We start from the raw sequence: 19737 nt of genomic DNA, 5'->3' as shown, positions 1-19737 counted from the left end.
TGCAGCTGTTGAAAATATAGTACTGATTGCATTGTTTAGCAATTGCATTGTTTAGCAATGCAACCACAGCTATATTGAGTGGAAGTGTTTCTACTCTGTATCAGTCAAGGGGTTATGGTTTCTAGACTAAGCTAGAATTTTGAATCTGGCCAGCTTTATAGTTATGAAAATATTCATGGAGACTGGGCACATTGGTGAAAGAGATTCCAGTCTTTTCTTCATGCTAACATTTTGTGTGCTCATCTACATATTGGCTGAACTATTGTTAGCAATAGAAAATTTTCAAACAAATGTTTGTGATTGGCCATGTCCTTTGTGGAGTTTGTTCATTTATTTATTTGTTTTATTACATTTATATAAGGCCCCATAGCTGAAGCTCTCTGGGCGGTTTACATTAGACTGCTCTAAAGACCCTATTATCTTGATAGGTTTTGATTGACCAGGGACAGGTGGATGCTTAATTGCATGTTTACCAAGTCGCCCTATCTTTCCATGGATGCAAGCTAAGGAGGGGCTGCAGCATAGTGGTAGAGCACATGCTTTGCATCCAAGAAATCTCATGTTGAATCCCCAGCATCTTGAGCTTGAATATTTTCTGGCTGAAATCCTGCCAGTCAATGTTGACAATACTGGGCTAGACGGACCATTGGTCTGACGCAGTAGGAGACAGCTTCCTAAGATGTATGTCCAAATTATGATGCCCCTAGAAAGACATATAAACCTGCTTAGCTAAGTATAGACACTTTTCATCCTTAAGTACTTGCCGTTGGCTTATGAATGTTAACATATTAAGTCAGTATATGTTTATTTTTATATGCCTACATTTATGTTTTATTTTTCTTAAACCTTAGTTTTAACAGCTTTTTGTTTGTTTGTTTTACTTCTGAGTAAACATTCAGAAGGTTTGAAACTGACAAAATACTACTGCTTAGACCAATATTATTCTTGATTTAATGCAGAGGACTGAAACCAAATTGCACCAGCTTCACTCCTAATTAAACTATAATTCTCTAGTAACTAGAAGTGGATGGATTTCTCCCGTTCCACATTTTGTAATTCTTTCAAGGGTTGGCATTGTCCTGCCTTCTGCTTTACCTGTCCTTCCAATTTTACATGGAGAATTTCTATCGTCAGAGTGCAATCTTATGTATATTTATTAGGATGTAAGTCCAACTGTGTTCAACGGGGCTTAAGTGTGTAAGTGCGCATAGAATTGCAACCATAATTTCTGAAATAGTACATGAACAGTTTGCTCTTCCCACCACATTCTTTTTTCCATTTGTATGAACTTTTTCAATTTAGATAAGCTTGGGGATTACATCAACCTTCTTACAGAAAGGTTTTCATTGATTAGTTCACAGGTTAGTGTGAATCCTACCATACGGTTGGATCCAGAGACTTTGAACAAAAAGAAAACAGCTACTAGCACTGTTCTGCAGAAGCTTGTGCAAAGAGTTCATGCAATGTTAATAATGGTGCTATAAAGCATATAGCAGTCCTTATGCTTCCGCTTGCGCAAGAGCTTGTACAATTGGGAAAACATTGCTGCATTTAGTTCCACTTTTCTCCTGTGATATTCAACTGCACAACTGGGAAATATTTTTCAGCCCAAGGGCCGAACTGGCCCCACAACGTGGTTGCCCCCTACACACAGGTATTTTCAAAAACCTGATAGCAGTGGGAAGAGTTGATTTTTCAAGAGGGGGGTGTCAAGTGTTGGGGAGGGGAAGTTTAGTCATTCACTCCCCAGCAGCCATTCCCCCAAACTGCCCCCTTGCTGCAATTATGCTTGAAAAAAAAACCCTGTACTGTAACCAGGGTGGCTTTGTAAAAGCTTTAATAAAGTGTGAGCAGGGAGCAGGCAAACTGCCTTATCTCTGATCAATGATCAGAGATAAGGCAGGGGAAGCTGATGGGCTGGATGTGACATCCTGCAGGTCGTGTTAGGCCCATGGACCAGCGGTTCCCCATTCTTGCTCTACTGCATGGTATAAAACCTTTCTTCTGTGAGTAGAAGATACTTTCTGCATGTGGATGGAACACATCATTCCCCATGCGTATAAAGGCACAGCACCAGATATATATTTTTGAAAAAATGAGCAAATCACACTTTTCCTTATATAAATGTAAAGACTGTTTCAAATGAGAAAAGAAGTGGCTTAATTGTGAACTATGTGGCACCTGATTTAAAGATCCACCAGCTTCCTTCTACACATTCTAAGCCTTCTCCACCTTGTTAGTGCTCATCTAGTAGAAGAAACTGGCAACGCATTTAGCTCATTTCTCTCTCTTTCATCTATCATTGAAAAAAGCTTACAAGAATAAAGCCAAAGCCCCATTCATTAGCTCTGGCGCTTTAATCGAATGTGTTATATTAAGACATTGTCTTTTACACCTGAAGTTATAAACTTGAATCCCACAGCATTTAATTTTCATTTTTCAATTCTGACTCTTTCCACACTTAATATATTTAATAGAACAAATTTAGTACATGTTATTAGTGGGAATGACTGGAGGAAAAATAAAACTTATAGGCAGTAAGACTGGGACTCAGAGCAATGCTTATGCTAAGTTTAAAATGTCATTATGAATGTATTACTGTTGTTGTTGTTGTTGTTGTAAACAATTGTTCTTAATACTCTTAGTAATCTTGAAAAAAGGAAGACCTGCTTTGGAATCAGAGTGTATGATTTAAAATCTGTTAAATATGAGTGGGGGTGGGGAAGAGTTCAAACAAAGAGAAATTTAGAAGAAACATCCGCTCTAATAGTGAACTCAGATGGTGAGTTCTGGCAAAAATGGAGCCACAGTGAAACAAGACAGAGATGTGAGCATACTTGGGGGAACCCTAATGTTCGCAATAACTCAATAAATCTGTATTAAAAATCCTAAGGAAGCAATCCAAAAAAACCATCCCAGTGAGGGCTGAGCCTGCTCAGTAGCCACAGAATGTTGAGTGTCAGTTGGAAAAGAAAAATGAAAAACTAGGGCAGAGGGACAGTAGAACTCTTTGCTTGAGCTCCTTACAATTTATAGTCTCCAGAAGGAAGGCTTGGCTGGCTGGAATCCTGAACAGGAGCACCTCCTGCTATGGAGGTGAGGAGGATACACTGCAGCATTTTGGTACAGGTCATATTTGTGCCTACAGCAATTTCCTCTTTCCGCCTGGCTATAAAGTGATGGTTAGTGGCAGTTGCTGTGAGTGTATTGCTGGTGTGAAAGATGGAATTACTCTTGTTCTTTCATATTAGAAGTCACCTGGAGCAGCTGTGAACATGGCAAGTGTAACATGACAAGCATAGACTCTGATACCCGTGCGGTAGCAAAACCGGCAACATTATTCAGGTGATTCATTCCTATTTTACAGAAAGGGAACTGAGGTGATAAGACCTCAAGCTAACATTGCTGTATTATTTGAACACAGATCCAACTTCAATCCAGTTTTGTCTGAAAAGCTGTGCCCCACATCAAACCAGGGAAAACAGCAAAACATACAAGAGGCTTCAAAATGGAAGATTCACTGTTCAATTACACTGTTGGTATCCAACTGACATTATCATAGTTAGATATGTATAATAAGTGACTAAAACATCCCCATAACACATCACTTCTCTTTTGGGGGACTCCTACATTAAACAGTTAACACTCTAAACCACAGAGAACTATATTTTACTATATTTTATAAATTCCACTGTGAAATATTTTTTATGGTCAAGTTATGAAGTCCTGAAGTTGGGAAGTGTTAATAGAAGACAAACCTTAAACTATATGAATGGCTACTGGATACCACTCTAATTAAATGCATGTGTAAATGTGAGCGAGTAGCTGGTTTTGTATAATATAGGAAACATATGTTTTCGTTAACTAGTTCTGTAAAATACCAATGTTCTACAGTTTGCCAATATTAAGAATTGGTTACATTCAAAGGAAATAAATGAGGTGCTAAAGAAGATTGGTTTGTAATTTGAGCACTGATGACAGACACTTGATTCTCTCCTAAGAGGATATGGTTAGCTTCTTGCTTCAGAGTTTGGACCAAACATTTTCAAGATTAAACAAGTTGTGGAAAAAGAAATTTTATTTAAAAACATGGGATGGAGTGGCTAGTGAAACTGCTCCAACAATAACCTAAAAAGAAATTGTCAATTTTTTTATTATTATTTCTTCTTTTCAGTTTCCCTCATCAGTTTTATACCCAAAATAAAATAGGTCGAGGAGTTAGACTAAAAGGCAAATCCATCTTGATTACAGGAACTCAGGCCACAGCTAGACCAAAGGTTTATCCCAGGATCATCCCGGGTTCATCCCTGCCTGAGCGCTGGATGCCCTGTGTGGCACTTAGATGAACAGGTTTGACCCCAGGACGATCCAGGGATAAACCTTAGGTCTAGCTACGGCCTTAGTTACAAAGCACATGAAATCAAAATACGCTGATAGCCTCAACTTACCCAATAATGTGATTTGTTTTATTTTACTACTTGAACACCAACCTTATAGATGAAGAGATATGAATAAAATAAATGAAATTCCCATAGTGGAGCGATGTGATGCTGAGAAAGTATGTCAATTATATACACTCCAGTCCTTTTAGGTTAAAATAAGTTGAAAAATAAAGAAACATGAACAGAAACATGAAATTGCAATACCTGGTATCCAGGTATGGATCTAACAGACTCCACAACTGCAAGAGAAACCAGATGCTGAATAAATGGGATCCTTTGTCCCAATTGGGAAGATAAGGGAATTGTGATATGTAGAGTATATAAAGCAGCTCCCATGGGACTCAACCAGGTATTCCCACCACGACCTTAAAAAGAGGAACACATACATGCAAATTATATCTTTCAGATGGAAAGAATGTTTCACCAGATTATTGAGAAAACATTTTGAAAGTTTTTAAAGGAGTTCCATGAAATGTTATCGTTTAAAGTTCTCACATTGTTTCATTTTGCCTTTAGAGAACAGTATCTATAACAACTTCACAAGTAAAAATAATAATCAGAAATGTACTTGCTTATACCATAGATTGTAGTACTAAGAAAACGTACATCAGGCACTGCACTACCATGTCTGCTCCAGCCAGAAGACGGATGAAGATCAAATACAATAATGACCCGGCAAACAGATTAAGCAACTAATGATTTCTTTCAAAAGGAGGAACAGAAGGGACACTGCAGCAAGCAATGCAACACCCTTCTCCAGCCAGAGCTTGTGTTCTGTAAATATTAAGTTTCTAACTATAAAGATCATTATTCACATCATCACCATGTCATGGAGAGCACTAACTGAAAATAAAGGGTTGTAAATGCTTTCCTAAGGGTTCCATTTATCAGATCTTACATATAGCTTTCCAAGCCATAACCCAGCTTGAAAAAGCACACCTAAGGATGTTAATTTAAATACACATTAAAGCTACATGTTGCTATCCAACCACATATTGAATTATTGCCTTAATTTCTGGTCTTGTGACACAAGAAAAATCACATTTTTTTCCTATTTCACATGTTGCCTGAAAAACATTTTTCTTTGCAAAACAGGCAGAAGAGCAAACAGTACCTACATAGATTTCTTCTATACATTTTGGCAGTAATCTGATGGTGATTTTAGCTATGCAGAAGTGCATTCTTTTGCATTCAGTTGGTGGTACTATTTTGTCATAGGAGCTTTCACATCTAATGGGGGAAATGCATATAGCTTCACTGCAAAAACCTGTATGGAAAATGCAGTTGAAACGTGTTTACTAAAAACTTGGGATGTTTTCACACTACAGAGCTACAGCTCTTTTATCTACTCAAAATGCCAGGTTACTGGCCCGGAACTGTGGTTCTTTGAGTGCTTATCTATGTACTCACACACATGGTTTACGTGCTTACTCAGAACAGTCATTTGGAACATTCTAGAGCTTAGAAGAGTTTAAGTGTGAATTCTGCCCACCTCCTCTGAGCATGCTCTGGGCGTGGCTTCCACCTGCTTCTCAGTTCCAAGTCCGCTGCAGTGGAGGAATAAAAGAAGGCAAGGCATCGAAACAGGGATGACGGTGGGTTGTGTGAGTTCACAGACGACCACTCAAAAAACCACAGGAGGGGAATTCAATCGAACTCAATGGAGCAGCCCTGTATGATGATGGAAAGTACCCACATATCTGTAGTGATGGAATTACAGGCAGCCAGGAAAGGTCTGGGTCAACTGGGTGAGAAAGGGCCAGTGATCAGGGCTCTCTGTAATAGTAAAAGGTGGTGTTTGTATTGGTTGAGGTGTTGGCTCAGTGTAGATTGGTGGTATTTGTCCTGAAAGGATCACCTGGACTGAAAGGAGGTGTACGAACTTGGTTTAGAGGGTCTGTTTGAAAATCTATTGCTTAAATGTTGAGTTGGCCATTGATATTGCCAGTATGGACATGGACAGCTTGATGGAGGGCTAGTCTGTGGATGTGCTATAAAGATGAATGGAAAGTCCTCTGCTCTTGACATGACTTCCTCGTGAAGCCCTGCCTAAAGAAGCCAGGCTTGGTGGCGTAGAGATATGGCAACCGCCATGGCCTTGGAGCTGCAGTCAGCCATGTGGTGAGCTGTGTGGATTTGTTGTCCAGCAAGCCTATGAGCTTTGACTTAAAAAACATGAAGAAGCCAAAGAACCTGGTGAGGTCTTTTGGTATTTAGGAGATCGATCTTGACCAATGGTACCAAGAGCTTGGTTTCCAGTTGGGCTGCCAGTTGCTTTGAAGTTGTGGCAGAAGCTGATGCCAAAGTAAGGACTGGTACTCCCAATAATGGGGGTGATTGCCCTGCAGTGTTTTCCAAGAAAGAGTGTACTGGAATAAGTTGACAGAAAGATGGAGCTGCCTTCTTGCAAATGGAGGATGAAGCGGTGTGCCTGTTTAGTAAAGGCCTGACAACGCATGTAGGAATCCACCCTGTGTACCTCTCTGAGGCAAAGAAGACAGTAGGAATGTCTATTATTTAAGGGTATTTTCCTGCTGCAACGGGTACACTTTTTAAATGTAGCCTTGGAGGTGATGTGCTCCAAGGGACCACAAACTGGAAGGAGGAAGAGAATTCAAGAGAAAATCGGAAGGAAAGAAAGAACTCTGCTCAGCAACCCAGGAGAATACAAGAACAATGTATTATTAGTTAGCTAGTTTTATTTTTTAGAGTAATGCCATGAGGCAGAGAATGTTCCAAATGGTGCTAAGTGTTCTGGCAGAAGAAAAGGAACTGAGAGGAAGGCAGGAGCTATGTCCAGAGTGTGAGTAGAGAAGGTAGGTGGGATTCCCAACTCTAGAGTTGTTCAGCTCTAGAATGTTCTGAATGAATTTTCTGCACAGGCACGTAACCCATATGTGTGAGTCATAGAACCCATGAAGAAGAATTATAATGTATTAATGTATAAGATGTGAATTTGTGCTGCTGACTACATGTCTTCAAACACCTTTCCTCCACTAACACTGTAATTACATCAACTTACCTTTGCCCTGAGTTTGTTGAACCGCAATCGCTATCAGACCTATTTCCTGTGGTACCTTGTATATTAACCTGCAAATTATAAAAAAGCAAAAAAATTGTTAGAACAGTGAGTGGCTGTCATAAAAACACTGCAGAAGTTTCTACATTATTGTTTCAGCTATTGGTTAAAAGAATCACAGGAAAATGGAAAGGCACTTCTATAAAAAATTCAAAAAGTATCAACTCTATGATGATAGATCATTAAAATTTATTTAATACAAATAATGGCATTCGTACACTTCTTTTTGAAGTGCTTACTCTCACTAAAATGTGTCACTATCTTTCATAAGTAACAACTGGCAATTCCAAACATTTGTTTCTACTTATAGCAAATTCATGGCTGTACTCTTCAATGCAGCAACAGCAGCAGTTTCTGATTATTTAGAAAACCAGTATGGTGGCAGTAAGGCAGTTTAAAAGAGACACTATCCCTTGAGAACTAATTATGATTTAACTACAGTAAATAAATCTACACCTTCTGAGAACTCTAGAGAACATTGGCTTATTTTAGGCTTGTGTTCTGCTTTTAAAATTGTTTCACTTTAAAGAATACAGCTTCCCTTCTGGGGATAAGTAGAAACTAATATATACTCAAACACCACCAAATGAGTCAGTATTAACTTAACTAATCTTATTGTGAGAATATTCTTTAAACTGCCTTGGTAACATTTGAATGGTGATAAAATCCCCCCCTCAATATCTTATTTTTAAGTTTGAGAGAGAGGGAATCTATTGAACAGAATAAAGTTGGTATGTCACAGGTTAAATTATGAAAATGCTATTTTAATGCAAAGATATTGCACTTTAATTTAATGAGAGATACATGCAATAAATTGTAGTGGAATAACTGGTACACAAAGAAACTTTTTCTAGATCTTGGAATATTCAAGGACCCCTAGAATTAAGTTAGTGACACTGAGACGAAGCAGAGTTGTGTAAGCACAAAGTGCACCCTCTGCTGCTCACTGGGAATTAACAGTTGGTTCCAATGGTTACCTAAGATGCTTCCTTATTTATTTCTGCCTGGGCTTGAAGAGTGATATTTTATAAATAGCTTTGGCTAGATAAAGAAGGCATAAAGAAAGCAGAACATGATCCAAAATGTTTTTGAACATCTCTCCATAATGGCTCTGTTGTTCATGTAACTGTAAAAGGCGTAAGTTATTCCAAGGGCCAAAAAGAACCATTAGTAACTACAAATACTCAAACCACAGGAGTGGCAATGCGATGTTTTCTCACTTTAATGCAAATATCAGTGAGAATCATTTTTCTAAGCAATGGCCAGAAGATCTCTTTGCCAGTCCCACTTCCATTATACATTAAATACAGCTTGATAATTGTTTCTCTTGGCCACCATGAATTGCTTATTGAGACCATCTACCATCAACTATTGCTGTTAAAATATATTTTGGTTGTGCTGGGAGCTGGAAGAAAGATTATGTGAGAGGTTCTTTGTATCCATTTAGGTTTAATATTGTCTTCTAGAAACTCTGCAGTTTAGAGTCACACACCGCTTCTGCTTCAATGCCACATTTATGTTACAAAAAAGGAAAGCTAATTTAAATGTGGAAATGGTGCTATGGACAGATTATAAATATAGCTGAAGCAACTGGCAATTCCTTCACCTTCTGTCTAGGTTCTACATAACAGGCAAGTCATATGTTACACATCTGAGAAAGAAAAATCAGGAAAGGAAAAAAGTTAGTTATAACCCCAAACACAGGACTGCAGAACAACTATGTGATTAAGGAAACATATGCATGGAGTTGTTAAGTGGTTTGGCTGGAGTGACTAAAGTATACTAATGACAAGACTGAGCCCCTGTGCTACTGAAGGCCAAGAGGAAATTCTGGAAGGAGGGATACAACATAAAGAAGTTGCTAATACCTAGACTGAGACTCCCGGAGACAGACAGATTTATTTATGCTATCTGAGATAACTCTAGGGGAATTACAGCAGAGTTCCAAGACCATAATAAATTGCTTGTGAATTTTATAATTGTTTCCCTAGGTTTCAGAAAATACAATTTAAGGGTTCTGTTATAGAAAGAAGCAATTGTAAACAGTTTTACATTCTAAACTGCCTTAGTTCTGTATCTATCTGAGTACAGAAAGGAGAAAAAAAGGCACAATATTTTTCTGAACTATCTTTAGCCGGCAAAGTAGAATGCAAGCTTTTGAGGCTCACAGGACTCTTATTGAGACAGAAAAGAAAAGCAGAGAAGATAGGGAAAAGAATTGGTATGTAAGCTTAGATTTAACACATCATGTTAACAAAGAATGGAGATACTGCAATCATGTCATGTATATGGTGTGTTAATATCACGTTTTAACACATCCAAGAAATGTTATTTATGAGTCAACATATGACAAAATAATAATACTATTTATTAAGAACCTAAGCACTGAACAAGAATAAAACAGGCGAAGTTCAAGGCTTATATTCTAAAAAGACAAAATACACTAGAAAAGGAGAGTGACATTAAACATGTCCTCATACAATTCTGCTGATTATGTTATTTAACTTTTATCTCAAAAAAATTCTGCTCTCAGAAAATATCGCATTTTTCAAAGCCCATATATTGCAAATGATCACAAAAGCATAATGGTGTGCTAGATGTTATGCATACCACCCAGGGAATTTCTATTAAAGCATGGTATAGAAACTGTTTTTAAAAAATTATTATTATTATTATTATTATTATTATTATTATTATTATTACCGCCAAGTGGGAGACTGACACCTTTGATACTCAAAATGGTGCTTTAGCTTAATCTCCCAGTTGCCATTTCACATTAAAATGTTGATTAAGGTTTCATTTAAAGTTCTACAGTCAAGCGAAAATAGTTAAACCAGGAAGAACTTTTAAAATGATGCTGCACCAGCCCGATATCTATAGGTATAAATTGAAAATGATATTAGTTTAATACAAAAGAGTTCACTGAAATTTCATCAAGTCCAAAGACTCTCATTCCTCATAGCCAGTAAATGACTTTTATTATACCTACTTAAAATTGGAACTAAAACCACAGAAACGATGTTTGACTAATGTTAATGACCTGACATCTATAAATTTCATTGATGTTGTGGTTTTCAGACTGAAAATCTCATTAATGCACCCTGCTGTGTTATAGTATTGCAGAGAATTACAAAAAAGCAACATTACATTCCAGATGTTGAAAAACCTGGGGGTCAGAATTAACTTTTACCATCTTTATTTTGGGCAGTTTGAAAACGATTCCCTTCACATGACTTGCTTTAAAAAATCTGAGCTTCCGTTTACAATGTACGTCTCAGGACTAGAAGCCTTTTCACTAAATACATTATATTTTCTGTATTGTTATTTTTTTTAAGTCATTCAACTTTTAAAAATAGGGCTGGCTTAACTATTATACTAATGCTGCAATCATAAACTCACTTATTACTAGAAGAAAGCTCCACTGAACACAATGAGACATACTTCTGAATAAAAATTCACAAGATTGCACTATGCTATAAAGTAGAATATACCAAATTGGGATCCCTGGTAAATTTAATAATCCAAGTGCATCTGTGTGGAATGAGTCTCACTTTACTATATCAGGCCCTTAAAATTCCGCAGAGCTCAGCGCATAGTGATTACTTCCTCATAATCTCACCAGTAGCAGTGACAGTATTACAAAGGGTGAGGAAATTAAAAACAGTGATAGCGCCCTCCATACAAGGAGTAGAATTTCCATACTTCTAATATTGTGACAGATTTCAAATGTGGGATTAGCATGACAAAAGTATGGATATGTGTATCTCCAACTGTCTCAAAATGCATGTGCAAGAGCAGTGGAGGATGAAACAAACAATATGGACAAGAGAGTTGGATCAGACGTTTGGGCCTCACCGATTGATTGACTGACATATTCATAACAGTATGAAAACTGTTAGGCACTTCCCCAACAAAATGAAAGCTATAATTAGTAGACACATAGACCTGGTTCCCTTCAGGGCTTCTCAGCATGGTGGTATCCACTATTTTAAATATTTGAATCACAGTGGTGAGGGGGAACACTGTAGCTTGCTGTTACATGCGAACCTGGTGGGGCTGGTCTGTTTGGGTGCTTGTCAAGCCAGCCAGAATCCATGGACTGTTTTAGGGTTCCAGGCGGCTTGTCAAGCACCCAACAACCCATCCTCCCTAGGTCTGAACGTAATGACAAGTTATGGCACACCCTCACTGCACCAAAAAGCCCTGCGGGGTAATTCCCCTATGGTGGCTTCTTGTTATGTGCAATCCGTCCACAGTCAAAGACACCTTAAGTGATAAACAATGAGAGTACTTTGGACTATGGTTGAAAGCGGGATATTAGGGAGACGAAGGATAGCTAGTATTATATGTACATTGCAGAATGCAAGCTTCATTTACAACTGAATATAAAGAGATACATGGACTTCACCTACGTACTAATAGGTCCCAACATTTTAAATGTACTTCCATGATAGATAAAAAGTTAAAGAATTCTAACACTTCTATAGTTCAAGACATCTATTACAAAATGAGACATTTTTATGCCTATCATGAGAGCCAGACATTGCATTTGCCTCATAATAACGGCCAAACTCCAGTAAAGAGCAAGACAAATTAGAATGCAAGGTGTATGGAAGTTGTCACTTCATATAATACAATCTGCTCAGATTGAGAAAAGCATGATTTGCAGAGGCAGTCAACAATGGAACAAAGCAGCCACACATGTGGCTGAATGGAAGCTCTTCATTCACATACGTTTAACAATCCTTCATGGGCAACTGGACTCTCCTCCCAATTCCTGCTAAACTATCTTAATTGTTGAACATATTAGCAGATATTCCCAGAAAACTTCATGTTTCTATTTTAGTATTATGGAAGATTTTTTTTAACCTAATCTGAAATAGTAAATGTTTGTTTTCTACAGTACCTATCTAATAAAATGTAATACACATAAGTACCATTTAGGGAAGAAGGTGAGGCAGTTACTCCCCCCACTGTTTCTGATCACATGTGACTATTCTCAGGAGCACCTATATCTCTAGCAAGGACAAGGTTTTCACTTATAAATAAATCCATTTTTCTATGCTAGTAACATTGCTATAGTTCTTATGAGGTATACAAAAGGAAAGGACGAATGCTTTAAAAATCTAATGCAGTTCATTTTGATTACATCCAACAGCACAGTTTGAATCCCAACTATGATAAATCTCTATTTAAACACCAGTACTCAATTCTGTTTCACATCCCACTTGAAATGGCACCTCTGGACTTAACAGGCTTTTCATCAGTGCACATAAAGCAAATGTTAAGCAAATGAATTTAAGCTATATCTGAAATGCAAAATCTTATTTTTGTTGCTGTTAATCCCACTGGCTAAATATATTCATCCTATATTCATCATGAATGAAAGCATAGTATTTCTATAATTTAATAGCCGAGAAGCAATTTTAACAAAGGGAAATTATGGGTTGTAGCCAATGTTAAGTGAACAGAAAAGGTACAAGAGGTGACAATGGACTGCAGCAGTTGTGCAAGTATAATTTCTACTTGCCCTATAGAGCGAGTAGAACAAATAGCACAAGTAGTGCCAGCAACACCTAGTCTAATCAGATGTGCAACAGCTTGTGCAAGTAAAAACAAAGTATTGGATTTGACACTTGCATAAGGATGAAAACAGGGGTTTTGCAAGTGGCAGAAGCTATGCACTAGCATATCCCTCCTCAACTGCCACAATTCAGATGTGTTGGAATGCTCCTCCCATCATCCCCAACAAGCACAGTGATTAGGTATGCTGGCTGGGATGATAGGAGTTTTAGTCCAACACATCTGGAGAGCACCAAGTTGAGGAAAGCTGACCTAGCAGAATGACACCATTGGATTCAACCCCACTGAAGTATTGTTATATTAAGCAAATGAATAGAACAACTTAGTGTTAGGCAACCAAAGCTGCCAGGAAATATATTCAAACAAAAAAAGGCTCCAACTGATTTGCCAACAAAATGCCAGTAAAACCGGAAAGGTTAGTTCAGACTCACTGGTAAAATTCCAAAACTCCAAACTTAAAGAACCTCTTTATTCAATAAATCCATTTCTCTGTTAATATTGTCAAGACCACAAACATACAGTAACAGAGGGAGTTTCCAACAGAGATGAGAGAGAACGAGAGAATTTTATTTTAAATTCTTTAAAAAAAAAAAGTTATAATCCCCCTCCCCCTTTAATACACTTTCTTCATGGACATGAGTTTTCTTTACTTATTAAATCATAATTGAAAATCCATTAAAATTAAACACACACACACCCCTTGATTCCAATGGTAAGGTTTAAGAACTAGTACCCATTTGCTTTTTCCCTTATCCATCTCAATCCCTTTTCCTTTTGTGGCATGCCTTTTTAGATTGTAATCCTGCCTTATTACTGCTCTTTTTAAATTGTTCTGTGAACCTTTTTTGGCTGAAGAGCAGGGTAAATATATTTCACGTAAATAAAATAAATATGTATAAGATTGGATAGACAGAGATTTAATAAAAGTAAATGTGTATTAAGTTACTGAGAAATGCAGGTTGCTTACCTGTAACTGTAGTTCTTCGAGTGGTCATCTATGCATTCACACATATGGGCTTTGCGCCTGCGCAGAGACCAGACCGGAACCTTCTCTAGCTGAGTGGAACGTTTTTGGCGGGAACCCCTCCCCCATGCTACCGCGCATGTCCATGGGATTCCCGCCCTTACCTCAGTTTACAGGAGTCCGACATTGTGCCCCCATAAACATGAGTGTAAATTCAATAAAGTACATTCCACATATAACTATATCATTTGTAAGTCTCACACCACCAAGTGGGGATGGTGGGTGGGTTGTGTGAATGCATAGATGACCACTCGAAGAACTACAGTTACAGGTAAGCAACCTGCATTTCTTCTTCGTGGTCTCTATGCATCACACATATGGGCGAGTAGCAAGCTGACATACCTTTGGAAGTGGGTTGTTGCATCATCTGAAGATCTCCGAGAGCACTGACCTTCCAAACGAGCAGTCCTGCCTCGCACGGGTGTCCAAACTGTAGCGCTTGACAAACGTGGATGGAGTGGACCACGTCGCTGCTCTACAGACTTCTGCCAATGGAACACCTCTGCTGAAGGCAACAGATGTTGCGACAGCTCTGGTAGAATGAGCTGTCACCGGTTTCACAAGCTCTATTTTAGAAATAGAGTAGGCAATTGTCTCTACTATCCAGCGTGACAGTCGCTGGCATGAAACAGGGGGTCCCTTAGAAGGCTCTCCATAACAAACGAATAATTGTTTCGTCTTCCTAAAACTCTCTGTCCTGGCTTTGTAAAAAGCAAGAGCTCTCCTTTCATCAAGAGTATGTAAAGAAGACTCAAGAGGTGTTGCTGGATTAGGAAAGAAAGCAGGAAGAGTAATATGCTGGGACAGATGAAAGGATGACACTACCTTAGGCAGAAAGGCCGGGTCTGTACGTAGCACAACCTTATCTTTGTGGAAGATAGTGTATGGAGCATCTATCCTGAGAGCTTTTAGCTCACTTGCACGTCTTGCCGATGTGATGGCTACTTGAAAAATAGTCTTAAATGTTAAAAGCCTAAGTTCTGTTGAAGCCATAGGCTCAAAGGGTTTCCGTGTCAGTGCTTGTAGCACAACTGACAGGCTCCATGGTGACACAATATCTTTCATAGTTGGTATCGTATTCTTGAGTCCCCTTAAGAATTTTTTGGTTGTTGGATGAGTAAAAGGTGTAAAACCATCCACTCCTTGATGAAAAGATGTAATAGCCGCTAAGTGGACTCTGATAGAAACAAGTTTGAGTCCCTGTTGGAAAAGTGTCAATAGACAATTGAGGATCAACACTATATATGGCAAGATTCTGGCATTTGAATTGTCTTTGAAGTGAACTTTTGGAATCTTTGCCATTTTGCTGCATATGACTTCCTTGTTGAAGGCTTTAGTGCTGCTAGAATAACATGGTCTACAGTTAATTCTTTGGTACTGGAGGAAGAGCAGCTGCTATCCTCCATGCGGTCATCTTGAGGGTCGACAGATTTGCATGTCGAACCCTGCCCTGGTGTCGAGACAGTAACTTCGGTATCGACGGGAGCCTGATGTAATCCCCTCTCGATAGCCGAAGGGCGTGAGAGAACCACGTCTGTCGAGGCCACCATGGCGTGATCAAGATGCAGTCTGACCTGTCCATCTGGATCTTGGCTAACACCTTCGTCAATAGTGGGAAGGGTGGAAAAATGTATAGGAGATTTCCTTTCCAAGTCCTGGTGAAAGCGTCTCCCAGCGAGTGCTTTCCTCTTCCTGCTCTGCTGCAGAACTTGGAACAGGCTGCGTTTTCTTCGGTAGCGAAGACATCGACAGCAGGGTGGCCCCAGTACTGAAAAAGATCTTCTCGGACTTCGACATTGAGCTCCCACTCGTGGTCGACATGGAAGGACCTGCTGAAGGAGTCCGCAATGATGTTCTCCTTGCCGGCTACATGGATCGCAGTCAGGTAAGTCTTTCTCTTTATGCACCAGTTCCAGAGTCTGAGTGCAGAGCGGTTCAGAGGGTGCGATCGTGTTCCACCCTGCCTGTTGATGTAAGCCACAACAGTGGTGTTGTCTGTTGCGATCAGGACATTTCGACCCTCGATCATTTGTGAAAAGGTCTTTATTGCATTTTCCACAGCTAAGAGCTCCAGATGGTTGATGTGTTGTTCTTTTTGATATAGAGGCCAGCGACCTTGAGCGGTAAGGGAGTTGCAATGGGCTCCCCATCCTTCTAGGGATGCATCTGTTGTGATCGTTACCGAGGGTGCCTCTTGTTGGAATGGAACGCCGTGGAGGAGCGTCGACATCGAGAACCACCATTTCAGGGATGCTCTCACTTGCTTCGGTATCGAGAGGTAAGTTCGTCGAGCATTGTGTCGAAGATCGAAAGTTCTCAAAAACCAGGCCTGTAACATCCTCATTCTGAGCCTTGCAAATCTGATGACCGCAGTTGTAGCTGCCATCAAGCCTAATAGTCTCTGAACCGTCCATGCCGAAACTTTCCGACGGCTCTCGGTATCGATGGCTAATTGCTGAAGGGTTTTTGCCCTGGTAGAGGGTAAGTATGCTCTTCCGTCTCGAGATGAGAGGGTTACCCCTATGAAGTCCAGTCTCTGCTGTGGAGTCAAGATGGATTTCTCCTCGTTGACCCACAGACCCAACGAGTCCAACAGATTGAGGGTGGTCAGAATATCTGTCTGGAGCGTGTCGCTGCTGTCCGCTACCAGAAGCCAGTCGTCCAGGTATGGATAAATGTAAATTCCTTTCTGTCTTAGGTGGGCGCACACCACCGCCATGACCTTCGTGAAGACTCTCGGTGCCGTGGCCAATCCAAAGGGAAGAACGGTGAATTGGTACTGGGATGCACCGATCGAAAACCGAAGGTAAGCTTGATGCGACTTCCTGATGGAAATATGGAAGTACGCATCCTTCAGATCCACCACTGCGAACCAAACCCCCTTGTGTAGGAGTTGCAGAATCGAAGAAACCGTAGTCATACGGAATTTTTTCGGGGTGATGAATTTGTTTAAATGCCTTAAGTCCATGATCGGTCGAAGACCTCCATCTTTTTTCGGGACTGTGAAGTATCGGGAGAAAAATCCCCGGTTGAGTTCCTCTGCGGGTACGGGAGAGATGGCTCCCTTTGACAGTAAGGTCTGTACCTCGAGAAGTAGAGGGGGGGATGGCGCCGTTACTTTCACCCCCGAAAAAGGAGGAAGGACATCGAGCTCGATAGCATACCCCGAGTTGATGATAGTGAGCACCCAGGAGTCTGTTGTTATTGACTCCCATTGATGGTAATGGGGTGCTAGGCGGTTCGCAAAGGGAGGTGGATCTGGGGTGAAGAAGTCAAACCCGCTGCTTTTTGGCGAAGTCAGGCTGACGTTTGTCCTGCTGGTATCTGGACTGATATGGTCGCTTCCTTTGGAGCTGTTGTTGTTGCTGCCTCTGCTGGCCTTGGTATTGAGGCCGTTGCTGATATTGTTGTTGCACAGCCGGCCTTGTCCATCTTTTGGGTCTGTACTGTACTGGAGGAGCAGAAAAACCCATCTTCTTCGCAGTTGATCGAGCCTTATAGATATTATCTAAGGTTTCGTCGGTCTTGCTGTTAAACAAGCCTTCGCCATCGAAAGGCATGTTTTCGATCCTAGATTTAGTCTCGGTAGCGAGATTGGCAGACCTCAGCCATGCGTGTCTCCTCAAAGATATGGCTCCCATCATGGTCTTTGAGTGACAATCGACTTGATGTCTTGCAGTCGATAGTTGTTGTCTTGCAATCGCCGATGCTTCCGATTGAAAAACCCTCGCTAAGTCTCTTTTATCCTCTGGGAGGTAGTCACATAGTGACCCCACTTTCTCCCAGAGGAAGAGCTGGTATCGTGCCATCGTTGCTTCGTAAGTAGAGGCCTTGATACCGAGAGATGCCGCGGAGTAGATCTTTCTGCCTGCCAAATCCAACTTTCTTCCTTCTTTATCTACGGGAGCGGAATGGGCTCTTTGTGATTGACCCTGAGCTGATTCCACCACTATCGAATTTGGTTTTGGGTGCTTGATTAAAAATCCAGCATCCCGCTCTTGAATCCGATAAAGAGTCTCTAATCTTTTCGAAGTTGGCTGTGTTACAGACGGTGTCTCCCATGAGAGTTGTGCTGTTTGTTTGAGCGCCGGAGGAAACGGGATCGCAATTGTTGAGCTCATTTTTGTTTGAAACACATCGTAGATGGGATCGACCACCGGTTCGTCTGCTTGCTCAAGGTCTAAGCCGAGTGCACGGGCCATTCTTAACATATGGTCTGAGAACCTCACCATATCATCTGATGGCGATGAGGGATCTTCTCCATGTACAGCATCATTTGGTGATGGTACCGATGCTGTTAAAGAGTGTACTGAATCGGAGTCAGATGGGTAGTTACCCTCTGGTGACGAAACAGTAACCAGTTGCATCTGATGTTGTGCTGGGTCAACTAGCTCCTGCTGCATCGGTAGCGTGGCAGTTGCAATGGCTGGTGTCGAAGAGCAGCTATGGCGTCGAACAGGAGATTGGTGAATTGACGAAGGAGGCAGTGGTAGTTGACAGACTCTGGATGTGGGTGGTGGCTGGGCGAAATATTCTTCCGGTGGATATTGATCATAATATCTCTGAGGCCGGTAACGATCCCAGTCATAATAACCTTGTCTGGTTTGGGGCTCAGAATATTGAGAGACCCTGTCCCAATCACGCCTCGGTGTTCGTCTAGGCGAAGGTTGTAATGGAATTATATCCTGAGACACTTGAGGTCTTACAGGCTCCCTCAACGAGGCTACTGATGCCGAGTCACGTAATTCACCCTCCGATAAACTGGGAGGGTGTGTCGGTACCGTCTTCCTCGGTATCGACTGTGGTCTCGGCGTCGAGACATGCCTCGATACCGAAACAGCCGTTACGGTAGGAGGAGTTGCTTGCCTCCGAGAAGGCTCGGATAGTCGAGGAGAACCATGAGAGGTTTTCTCCGTGTCCTTTTTCTTCTTTTTCTTTTTCTTCTCCATTTCGGAGGAAGATTTTGGCGTTCTGGCCTTTTTCAAAATTTTCTTGGCTGCAGAACTTGCCAATGACCGGCCAGGCGTCAGGGGTATCTGTGCCCTATCAGTTGCTCTGGCTTGCACACTCGTCCCTGTGCTTCGGTCAGAAATGGGCTTATCAGATGCCGTTTTATCCATTGGAGCTTCTGTAGCCCTGAGGGCTTTCTCCCACAGTATTGAGCGAAGGCGGTCTGCCCTGTTCTTTCTGGTCTGCTTTGTAAAGGACATGCAATGGTGGCACGCCTCTACAATATGGCCTTCGCCTAAACAAAGGACACAAAGGGAGTGTCCGTCCGTAGGAGGTAGTTTGGCTCCGCACTTGACACACTTACAGAACGGGGCCTTTACTGCCATGCGGCAGTCGCGACCGTAGTCGCTGAGAGAAAACTATCTACAAGAGAATATAATTTTTATATATATATATATAGATAAAGAGAGAAAAAGGACGAGAAAGAAGAAAGCTGAAGAAAAGGTAAGTTAGAAAGTAAATTTAACAGATTTAACCAGAGAAACGCTAGAGGTTTGGTTTTTCGGTGTAGGCACAATGGCGGACGATGAAGAACTGAGGTAAGGGCGGGAACTCCATGGACATGCGCGGTAGCGTGGGGGAGGGGTTCCCGCCAAAAA

The 19737-nt window shown here is 40.8% G+C and overlaps 1 protein-coding gene across 2 annotated transcripts in view; it reads right to left on the bottom strand.

The window, feature by feature from the left end:
• HLCS (holocarboxylase synthetase) overlaps positions 1-19737 on the bottom strand; it is a 147447-nt gene that overhangs the window by 30554 nt on the left and 97156 nt on the right. For both annotated transcript variants that reach the window (XR_010025467.1, XM_063126635.1), the window contains exons 7-8: positions 7465-7532; positions 4647-4807 (exon numbers count right to left, since the gene is read on the bottom strand). Coding sequence is in view for 1 of the 2 variants with exons in the window: in XM_063126635.1 (XP_062982705.1) it covers positions 4647-4807; positions 7465-7532 (229 nt within the window). In the remaining variant the exon portion in view is untranslated. The remainder of the gene's footprint in view (positions 1-4646; positions 4808-7464; positions 7533-19737) is intronic.

Source organism: Elgaria multicarinata, chromosome 5, assembly GCF_023053635.1.
Source record: "Elgaria multicarinata webbii isolate HBS135686 ecotype San Diego chromosome 5, rElgMul1.1.pri, whole genome shotgun sequence".
NCBI classification, from domain to species: Eukaryota; Metazoa; Chordata; class Lepidosauria; order Squamata; family Anguidae; genus Elgaria; species Elgaria multicarinata.
This window is presented reverse-complemented; position numbering and strand designations above follow the sequence as displayed.